The sequence below is a fragment of the Heteronotia binoei genome, chromosome 2 (assembly GCF_032191835.1).
Source record: "Heteronotia binoei isolate CCM8104 ecotype False Entrance Well chromosome 2, APGP_CSIRO_Hbin_v1, whole genome shotgun sequence".
Taxonomy (NCBI): Eukaryota; Metazoa; Chordata; class Lepidosauria; order Squamata; family Gekkonidae; genus Heteronotia; species Heteronotia binoei.
Genome location: NC_083224.1, coordinates 175,257,456 through 175,268,478, shown reverse-complemented (window position 1 = coordinate 175,268,478; position 11,023 = coordinate 175,257,456). Strand labels below are relative to the sequence as shown.

Genomic DNA, 11,023 nt, shown 5'->3' with positions numbered 1-11,023 from the left:
TTTTACCCTGTCCCTTTTGGATCTGTACAATGCTTGGAGACCGAAGCCAGCTGATGGTTTCCTAAGAGCTGTTATGGCGCTATCCGGGCCCCGCACTATCGTCCCCCGAGTGCTCAACCTGGGCGCCGGCATGCGCGCTGGGTTTGCGTGTGTTGCAATCTACCCGCGTGGCGTGCATCAGCCAGCTCTGAGTCATCACGGCGCATGCCAGAGCAAACCCAGTGAGTCGTTAAGGCGGAGCCCTCTCTTATTTGGCCGTGACACGCGAGCAACGCCAACCCACCTCCCTTTGCAATGAGCGGGTCGTTGCCGTTTGGGAGCGCCGCCTCTCGTGACCGAAGGGGCGGCGCAGAAGGCAGACCGGGTTAGAGGCCGCCGGGGAAGTGAGATCATCGTGCCGGCTGACACTGGCCAAGGGAGCACCGTTCCGGGAAGCAGGATTGCCGTGTATGTTGCTGCTGCACCTTCTGGTTCATTCGCACAAACACGCGGGGAAGGCTCCCCGGGCTATGGCGCGCTGGCTGCGGGCTGCTCCCGCGCCTTGGCTGTGTGGCTGCCTCTGCTTGGTCTTCCTGGCTGCCCAAGCTCACGCCAGGCAAGCGAGGCCTTGGGAGCGCGGCGAAGAGGCCGCCGGCTCAGCCCTGCTGGGTGTCCGGCCCTACCAGCGGCTGCAGGAGCACCTGGGCACCGTCAGCGCCCTTTCCAAGCGCTACTGGCGCCTCCTGGCCTGCAGGATGTGGCAGGAGGAGTGCGAAGGAAAGGAGGAGGAGGAAGAGGAAGAAGAAGAGGAGGAGGGAGTGGCGGTGATAACGGAGGAGGAAGACAAGGGCAAGGCAGCCCTGGAAACACAAGGTTGGAAGAGCAAGGGGGGGTTGGGCGGGGAGTTGCTTCTCCTTTTCACGAGACTGCATATTCACACGTTATCCTTTTAAAGCCGTAGAGCAGGGGTGACTGAACTGGCTTAATGTAAGAGCCGCATACACTAAAATGTCAGATGTTTGAGAGCCTCAAGACATGAAAGTCAGAAGTATGAGAGCCACAAGGCAGGAAGGCAGGCAAATAGGTGGGAGGGGGAAAGAAAGCAACTTTAACTGTAAATGCATTTCCCAAGGAGGCAGCTTGCTTGGCTTGGAGAAGTGATTTAAAGAGAGAAATGCCTTCTCCAAGCTGGCTGACGGGATGGTGGGAGCTTCAAGAGCCACACAATATGTGTGAAAGAGCCACATGTGGCCCCCGAGCCATAGTTTGGCGACCCGTCATAGAATCTCCCCTGCTGCAGGAGGAGATTCCAGACTGCTTTATGGCATCTTGTGGGATTTACTGAGGAATACCAGAGCTTGTTTTGCCCCCCCCCCCCCGCTCTTTTCCGGTATGGTTTGAACCATTAGAAAATCCGCTGTACACCTGTTGCAGAAGGAGGCACTATCATGCCCCAGTGGTAAAATGGGATTAGTGGGTGGGGAGAGTCACAGTTTTTGATGCAAATATTCTTTGCAAACAAAAAGTCTAGCCCTTCAGAGCAAGCAAGTTTCCAGCCTTTGCATGCCATGCCCTGCAAGTTTTCCCATGGGGGGATTATTATTTATGTTGAGGAATCTTTACTAGAAAACACGTAGTAATCTGAAGTGGTACAATCCACTCCTGCCTCAGAGCTCCTCCTGTAGGTTTGGATCCCTAGCTTGAAGCTATGGGGGACAGGTACCTCCCTTGCTTTGGTTAATAGGGTTTAGTCTGTTGCAGCACAAACTACATGTATTCCACCAAGTAGCTTTCTTGATGCAGAGCACACTTCAACAGAGGCATGGTTTGGAGGCAGAGGGAAGTACACACGGACATTTAAAGCTATTTTACAATGTTGCCTCCTTACTGTGTAGTATGTTTTGGTTTGCTCTGTGCTTTCTGCATAAAATACCACGCTGGACATTTTAATAGAAAGGAGATAAATCAAATAAGTTCGCCTTTGAGGACAGGTCTGCAGAAACAGACCAAGGTGTTCCAAACTACAACTACAATGCAACTGATCTTAGTTATTTTAATATAGGCCCGGGCTTAAGGATGGCCTTTTCATGAGGCTGGTTTAGTTACTATTAGGGCTTTTCTTGTAGAAAAAGCCAAGCAGGAACTTATTTTCATATTAGGCCACACCCCTGATGCCACCATTGTTTCACACAGGGCTTTTTTGTAGAAAAGCTCAGCATGAGCTCATTTGCATATGAGGCCCACACTCCCTGATGCCATGCCAGAACTGCATTCCTGTGCGTTCCAACTCAAAAAAAGCCCTGGTTACTATTAAAGGTACAGTTGATTGGAACTCCTCACCCACAACTAAGCATTGATACAGCCTTTCCCCCGTCCCTCTCATGATCTGCCTAAGTTGACAGAATCCAGTGTTATGCTTAAAGGTACATGATGTACATTCACAAAACTGTATGAACCATAGGAAACATATGCAATATGATCTGTAACAAGGCACTTTTCCTAAACCTATACATAGAGGCTGTAAAGTCTTCCAAAAGTCTTCCAAAAGGGGTGTACAAAAGTATGTTTAAAAATCCATCAATTTCACCAGACCTTTTTGATTTAATTTCAACCAGTTCTGGTCCAACTTTCTGGGGCAACAGAAAACAATTCTGCACCATCCTCTCTATGACATCCTTTCATGTACTTAAAGATCGTACTCATGACAATCATTACATTCACTGGCCGTTAATTCCACATTTTAATAATTCATGGGCTAAATAAATATCCCTTTTGTTCTTTTTTGTGTGTGTCTGTCCTGAATCTGAAATAATTCAATACCAATTTTTAAAAGATTTTTGAAGGTGTAGGAGAGAGGAACATATAGGACCAGTCTTCATTCATGAGTGAAAGGATGGCTCGAGTTTTTCAACATTGGGTTGACTTTCTTCTAGGGTGGCGCATGACTATCATGAGTGAGATCCTCTCCAGCTGGTACTGCTCTTTCGGCAGATGTTGCGCAACTGGAGACTGCAGGGTGGCCAACAACATTTCAGGTAAAGATGCTCTCCAGAAAGCTAGTAGAAAAGTCCCTGCCCTGCTTCCGCCACACGATGCTGTCCTAGCTTAAATCCAAGGGTCATTTTCTAGAAAAAGAGGTGCTGGAGCTCATTAGCATAACTAATTTACATATGCCACACACCCCTGACATCACCAGAAGGTGTACTAAATTATATCAGCTCAGAATCTACCTTAAAATGCTTCTTTAATTATAATTGTCATAGTAAAACCTTACTCCCATCATGGTTTTTAAATTACTTTCTCCTATGTGGCCACAGTGGCATGATGAAGATTTCCATCTGTCTGCTTTATACGATTTGGCTATTTTCTCAATTTTTTGTGGGGGGAAATATTAGAAAGTTTGTCAAATCTTAGATTTCAGCAAAATTCTCACAGGGAGTTTGAACAATTGAGCCCAGAAGCAAGTATTTGGCGGGGGGGGGGCGGGGGGAGAAAGAGCACAATAAAAATTATAGGTTCCAGAACTCTGCGTCTGTGAGCTTCTGCCCAAAATGAGGTCTGTTAGATCCAAGAGAGTTAGCCCCATTAAAAGTTGGGTAAAGCTACTTAAGATACCTCTATAATGTGATTTCTCCCACAGCCATGAGAATATAGCTAAAACTGATTGTGACTAAGACCCATCAGAATCGACAGTGCAAGTTAGTTACAGATAACTTATTCCATTGCTGCCAGATTAGTTTGGCTAGCTTTAATTGGATTAGGGCCAAGAGGAAATGGCAGAGACTCTCAGAGGTCAAATCCCATCAAGAGCTGGCCCGTCTATTATAACTTGGGCACAGATCCCTTTTTCATGCGCCAAGTAAACTACAGTAACATGATATTAGATGGGACTGTGCATTGTGTGTTCTACACACAGCGAAATAAAGTTCTGCACAAGTGTAATCTGTATTTGGCAACAAGAGAAGCTGGATTCGGCAATTTGTAGGACTTAATGCAAGTTTCAAACACGGCCCTTACCAATGAAGATCTCATTGACAGTGCAGATAATAAAATGTTGTTTTGCTGGCAGCTACAGTTCCAGTATTTCGTTTGTTCCTTCTCATCCCTCTTTCACAGTGTGTTTTTAAAATTACCTTTTCCCCCCCTACATTTTGAGCTCCCTCTGTGTGTTTGGCAGCCATTTTGTGGTTGTGCCCACCATTCTGCGTCAGAATTCCGAAGGTGCCCACAGATACAAAAAAGTTGGGGGACTTTACAGAAAGTCTTATTTAGCCCTTCTTCTGATATCTGAGACAACTCTAAACGTACCTTCCTATCCATAAGGGTTAGAAACTTGCTTCTTAAAATTATTTTTTTTTAAGCTGGGGGAATATATAACTAACACTTTATTTTAGGGCTATTCATTCTTTCCCTTGTTTCCACATCATTTGCCCAGCTCTGATTTTGGGGAACAAACTCCCAAAAGCGAAGTCTTTTCTTCACTGTGGTGTTCTCTCTGTGTACAGTATGCATAGAGTGTTTCTGCTCTTTTGGATAGGATTGGAGCTGGATCTTAGCAGGCGACTTCATGGACAACACTTGGCGAAAGATGTTGTTGTGAAAGCAATCCAAGGCTTCCTGGAGACACCCCAGCCAGAAAAAGCCCTGGCTCTTTCCTTCCATGGCTGGTCTGGTACTGGCAAGAATTTTGTGGCCCGGCTAATAGCAGAACACCTTTACCGTGATGGCCTCAAGAGTGAATGTGTCAAAGTCTTCATCTCACTATTCCACTTCCCACATCCAACATACATGGACTTGTACAAGGTGAGATGTCTCTTCCTGTGAGGCAAATTGAGAAGGGTGGGAACAGAGGAGAACCAGTGCTGAGTGAGAATCTTAACATTTTGCAACTGTTATCACAGTTCAGTAGTAGAATCTTGGCCTTCCTGTATCTAATACAACATAAGCACCTTCAGTTCCACTCATTCTCCCTTCCCTTGCTGGTCTCCGTGACTCTCATATAAAGTGGCCAGATGATGGGAGGGGGGGCGTTTCAGCTGGGAGCAGAAAGCATACTGGACAAACGTCCCTCTCCAACACTCCTCCCTTCCCAGCAGCCAGTTGTGGGGGGCAGAGCTTTGGAGCCGAATGTGCAGTTCACATAATTTCTACTCCAGGATCAGGCCCCCTCCCTTCCAAGATTACTTGGCTGGTGGTGTCAGAGGAGGCTTGGAGCAGACAGTGTGCAGGAGACCCAATTTAGTATTTATGGTGGACTAATCTAGGAGAACTGGGTTTGGTTCCCCACTCGACATTCTGCTGCTGGGTCAGTCATAGTTCAGAGCTGTTCTCTCAAGAGTGGTTCTCACAAAGCCTCATGGGGTCTCTATTGAGGGGAGAGAAAGAGAAGGAGATTGTGAGGCACTCTTGAGTGAAGAAAGGGATATAAGTACAATCTCTTCTTCTTCCTGCTCGAAACCAACTTTGGTCAGATTTTTGCCAAGATCACACAACACATATGAGACTTGTGAGATCTCATTCCGCATTTTCTGTTTGAGTTGCACATCATTCCTTTGTTTTGAGATTTTTGAAAATCCCCTCCATGTATTTTTTTTTAAATGTTCCAGGTTTTTTGTGCTAACTTGGGCATTCCACATTTGCAGAAACTTCTTACTGTACCTGGCCAATATGCAGATTTTTTAAAAACTGCACTCTGGAGCCATGTTCACAATTAAATATATAGATTCAGTCTTGCTACCTGCTGCTTCTGCGCTGCTCTATATATCATTTTCTGCTTTGTGACTCACACCAGTTCCGTCTGTCTGCCCAGGTCCAACTAGCAAAGCAGATCAGCGAGACGGTGCAGTTATGTCAGCAGTCTCTCTTCATCTTTGATGAGGTAGAAAAACTTCATGTCGGCCTCCTAGATGCCATCAAACCCTATCTGGATCACTATGACAGCGTTGATACAGTGGATTACCGCCGGTCCATCTTTTTGTTCCTGAGGTAAACTTTTGTTAAAGGATAAGGTCGTAGAAGGGGTTAGAAGTCTGACTGGTTGAGAAAGAAGCAGCATCTTAAGAGAAATCTAGATACAATGACAACATCTTTTGAAGTAAAAAACATACTTGATACTTCAAAACCTCATATTATGTATACCAGCCCCATACTAGCACACTTACGGGTATATGGATTTCCAAGTAAATTCTCGTTGTATTTGAATCTTTCATCTTGGTATGGTTCTGTAAAAGAAAGTATTAATCTATAGTGTTGTTTTAAAAAGACATTGAGATCATGTGTTAGATTAGGGATTCCCAATCTTTTTGAGCCTGTGGGCATATTTGAAATTTTGATAGGGCACCCAAAAATGGGTGCTGCAGGAGGCAGAGCCTAATCTAAGATGGCTGCTTGAACCAAATGCACTATCTTTCTTCTTGCTTTGCAAGATAATTGCTTGGCAATCTTGCTGAATACATGAAAAGACAGGAGAAAGAGAAAGGGCAATGAAAGGAAAGGCTGAGTGGGTAATGGGGAATGGAACCACATAGTAACTAAGGAAAATCCAGGTGTTCGCCAGTTCTGATGCACCAGGGACTGCAACGACTACAGCCACAGAAAACCCTTTCATTGGAATTGGCAGCGAATAGCAAGCCCTTCCTTTTGATGGGCCTGCTCGCTTTCTGAAACCCAAGCAGGCACCTGGGGAAGTATTGGCAGACTCCATGCTACCCATAGGCACCAAGTTGAGGGGACCCTGGGGTCAGATCATGTGGAGCATTTCTGCAAATTGGGGGAGAGGTTAGCAATTTCCCCATCCTGCTGCAGGCTTCCAGCTACTCACTTGTGCTGTTCCTGGAGGTCCCCTGCCCCCTGAGGCAGCATTTTGGGGGTCACTTTGGGCTGAAGTGGGAAGGTAGCCAAGGGAGACCCATATCACTAAGATCCAAGCTCATGTAAACCTTGAAAATTTGACTATTTAGTGAGTTGGGTCCTGTGGATCCATTCTTTTCCTGACACGAGGGCTGTGATCACACACTAAATAATGCAGTTTCAATCCACTTGTATTGTAGTTTAGAACTGGATTTTGCTAGTTCACACAGCAAAATTCAGTTGGAAAGTGCATCGAAAGTGGGTTGATCACAGCCCAGGTGACTTTCTCTCACAAGAGCCTTTTTCCTCAGGTGAAGATGCTCTTTATCAGGGAAGTCCTCACTTGAGGTCAAACCCTGAATATATCTAGTACAAGTCACTTTTATAATAAACGGAGCAATTGTGTTAGGGAATTGTGTTTTTATAAGCATTTTCATTCTTCTGGATTCTATTACATGAAGTCTTTCAGATTCCTGTAGTTGTGTGTTGGATTCCACGTTCTGCACAAACTGTCCCCATCCAATTTTCCTGTTTGTCTTGCTCAATTCACCTATACTCTCCCCTCCACCCCAGCACCTCACCCTTTGGTATTGCTGGGATCCCTGCCAATTCTCTTGCCCTTTTGCTGACTTTTCGATGGGTTGGAATAAGGCCAAGTCTCCCCCACAGCCCAAGCCATCTCCTGCAAACATGCAGCCGAATGTTCCAGGATGTCCAAAGCCTTGACATGAGCCTTCTACTGAATGCAGAGCAGCGTTGACCCAGGCCTCAAGAGCCTGCCATCTCCCCCTGGCTGGTGGAAGCCTTGCTGTCCCATCACCTGTTCTTCCACACTGACAGCTTTTTCCTATACCCTTTTCATGACTCGTTGCGATCAGACTGGGGATGTGGCATATTAAAAGGAGGATGTGAGGATCTGATCACTAAGCGGCCTTTAGGAAGCTCTCGGCCCAGTCTTATTTTACAAAGTTGCTGTATCAGCATTGCAAGCTTCCATGTCTTTTGCAGGCTGATCCAGGTAGGCAGCCCTGTTGGTCTGAAGCAGTAGAACAGATTTTGAGTCCAGGTGGGCACCTTTAAGACCAACAAAAGTTTATTCAAAGTATGTGTTTTCGTGTGCACGCACACTTCTTCAGAGACATAGAACTGGAAGTCAAAATATATACATGAAACATTATCTTCCATTTCTCTGTATCTGCAGAAGTGTGCGTGCACACAAAAATGCATACTTTGAATATACCTTTGTTGGTCTCAAAGGTGTCACTGGATTCAAAATCTTTTTTTGCAGGCTGGCGCCACATTTCCCCTGCCCACCTCCACCATTTTATTTTTGATGTAAGGTTTTTTGCTTGTTTTTCTAAGCTGTAAGTTGATCCAAAGAAATCAGGCAGCTTCCCTGGAGAGGTGGCACATTTATTTCCCCCCTGAAATAAATAAATAATTTTTGCTCTTCTCATCTCTGCTTTTCAGTAACACTGGAGGCAACATCATAAACGAAGTTGCCTTAGACTTCTGGCGGGCTGGTCGAGCCCGAGAGGAAATCACCATGGAGTATTTGGAACACTACCTAAGGACGGAGCTGCTGGATTCTGCAGGTGACTAAGAAAAAATATATTTAAAAGCTGATCAGTCAGACTGAGAAGAAAAAAAGAGAGCTGGCTGTTCCATGTCACTTTAAGAAGCAGGTTAAAAACTGAAACAAATTGACCAACTGAAGGCATCTTGAACTGTATGAGTACCAGTTGCATAATAATAATAATAACAGTATTTTCCTGGACCAAAATGGAATACTGGGTAAATTAACTGAAGTACATTGAAGGCATCTTGAACCATATGGGTACTAACTGCATAATAATAACAACTGTATTTTCCTGGACTGATAGCAGGTAATAGAACAAAGCAGTAGAAATTAACTGAGATACATTGACTGACAGGAAAAAACAGGGCCTCAGCCTTAATAATATTTTCTTGGAACACAGCAGGGTGGAAGAAGAAAGCTGGTGACTGTGACTCCATAGACGAGGTACCTCACAGGTGTTCCTCATGCACTATTGCAGCTCCAGCGTTTGGGGGGCAGAAGATCATTTCTCACTTTGCCAAGAGAAAAGAAAGTGACACATTTTTCACACAGCATTGCAAATCTGGATCAAGCCACTAATGTGAAACACACGCAGGGCTGTAGCAGGAACTCCTTTGCATATTGGTCTACACACCCCTGATGTAGCCAATCCTCCAAGAGCTTGCAGGACTCTTCTTACAGGGCCTACTGTAAGCTCATGGAGGATTGGCTACATCAGGGGCGTGTGGCCTAATATGCAAAGGAGTTCCTGCTACAAAAAAAAGCCCTGAGCACATGTTTTAAATCATACCCTGTTTCACACATCATTTTCTTCTGCATAGATGTTAATGCTTGACAGCAGGCCAGGACTGGCTGTGATTCCCTGTCAGGCAAACATGACTCCGTTCAGGGCCTTTTTTGTAGAAAAAGCCTAGCAGGAATTCATTTGCATATTAGGCCACACCCCCTGATGCTGAGCCAGCTGGGACTGTGTTCCTGTGCCTCTTTAAGCACAAAGTGCCGTTGCTGCCACAGCCTTAGGTGGACATATTCTGCTCACGTGCCCCACCTTATATACAGCTTTGTAGCATCTTACGTTATTACATGTCCTTATGCCATTCCACTCCTTTTGTACCCCAGAACTGTTCAGTATTGTGGAAACACAGCTTTGAACAAAGCATGCAAAAATATTACTAGAACATCAAATTTGGCTTCTTTGGCAAGGAATAACTGCAAAGACGTATAGCCTATATCATATGTGCTTTGTGCTGTTTTCAGATGAGGATTCTGCCCACAACCGCCTTCTGGAAGAGAACCTCATTGACTTCTTGGTACCTTTCCTGCCCCTGGAGTATCGCCATGTGAAGCTATGTGCTCGGGATGCTTTCCTGGCCCGAGAGCTGCAGTTCACTGAGGAGGCACTAGACGAGGTTGCAAGGATGATGGTATTTGTCCCCAAAGAAGAGAAGCTCTTCTCTGCCCAAGGGTGCAAATCGGTCTCCCAGCGCATCAACTACTTCCTGCCCTGACTGTGACCAGGTTTCACTGCACACAAATGTTGCAATGTGGCCAGTTCTGCTTCCTCTTGCACAAGGGCTAGCTAATGTGCATTGCACTATGACTGGGTATTAAATCCTCCTGTGACGGGGGTGCTGCCAGGTTGGCCAAAGCTGATATGAGCTGCTTTGGTTGCAAGATGCCACTGAAGAACTTTCATCAGAAAGAAAAAAGTGGAGGAGTTTTCAACAAATATACAACTATGCAGCTAAAATCTACATTAATGGTGCTGTTGAAGAGAGAGACAAGTACAATTTTGAAGGATCACAGAATTGTTACTGGGGGGCCATCCCTTCTCATTTGCTGAGGAAGGGGCAGAGGTTGATCTTGAAGGGGGAGAAAACTCTTAAAGAGAAGCAAGATTTGGCTTGGAAGTTGCCATTTCTTTGAGTAACTTTTGTCCTAAGGCTGCAATTGTCTCCTCTTTAGAAACTAGATGGGGCTAGAATATTTTCTAGCGATGCCATGGACATTGGATGGAGATCATCAGCTAAGAATGAGGTAGCCTGCACTTTATTGGTTCGATACTCATTTTTTAAAAAAAGTGATAGGTTCCAGTTTCTTAATGCATTTTGGGACTGTGGGGAGAAGGAGTCGTGCATTCACAACTGGGGAACCTGTGGCCAGTTGCTTATGTGAACACGAAGTTGCCCTATGCCAAATCAGACCACTGATTGATCCAGGTCAGTATCATCTACTGTGAGTGGCAGCAGCATTCCCGAATCTCTGGTAGCAGCCTTTCTCATCCCTTTCTCCATTCTCTTAACTGGGAATGCCAGGGATTGAACCTGGGACCTTCTGCATGCAAAGCAGATGCTCTACCACTAAGCCATGCCCCCTCCCCCGTTTTTTTCCCCAGCATGCATAAATGCCATAAGGAACTCAAATGTGCAATGGATTTAAAGCTGGGTTTCCATGCTGGGGAGTTCACAGTATGTACATGCAATCAGTGACCAAAGTCAAAATTGCGTGCCCTGGTACAACGATGCACTTCCAACCCAACGCTGCGCTCGGCCATGAATGTTGAGCAATAAGCATACAGTGGTTACAATAAAGCAAACTCTGTTTACATGAAACAAA

General features: G+C 45.4%; 1 protein-coding gene and 1 non-coding gene across 2 annotated transcripts; one reads left to right on the top strand and one right to left on the bottom strand.

The window, feature by feature from the left end:
• Window positions 1-374: 374 nt before the first annotated feature.
• Window positions 375-11,023, top strand: TOR3A (torsin family 3 member A). The gene is made up of 6 exons (XM_060232500.1): window positions 375-852; window positions 2,913-3,014; window positions 4,517-4,782; window positions 5,789-5,964; window positions 8,299-8,423; window positions 9,665-11,023. Exons 1-6 carry the CDS (start codon window positions 450-452, stop codon window positions 9,913-9,915), a joined length of 1,323 nt encoding a protein of 440 aa, XP_060088483.1. The 5' UTR covers window positions 375-449; the 3' UTR covers window positions 9,916-11,023.
• On the bottom strand, window positions 10,711-10,782 carry TRNAA-UGC (transfer RNA alanine (anticodon UGC)). Its single transcript has one exon. It is a non-coding gene; the product is annotated as a tRNA-Ala (tRNA).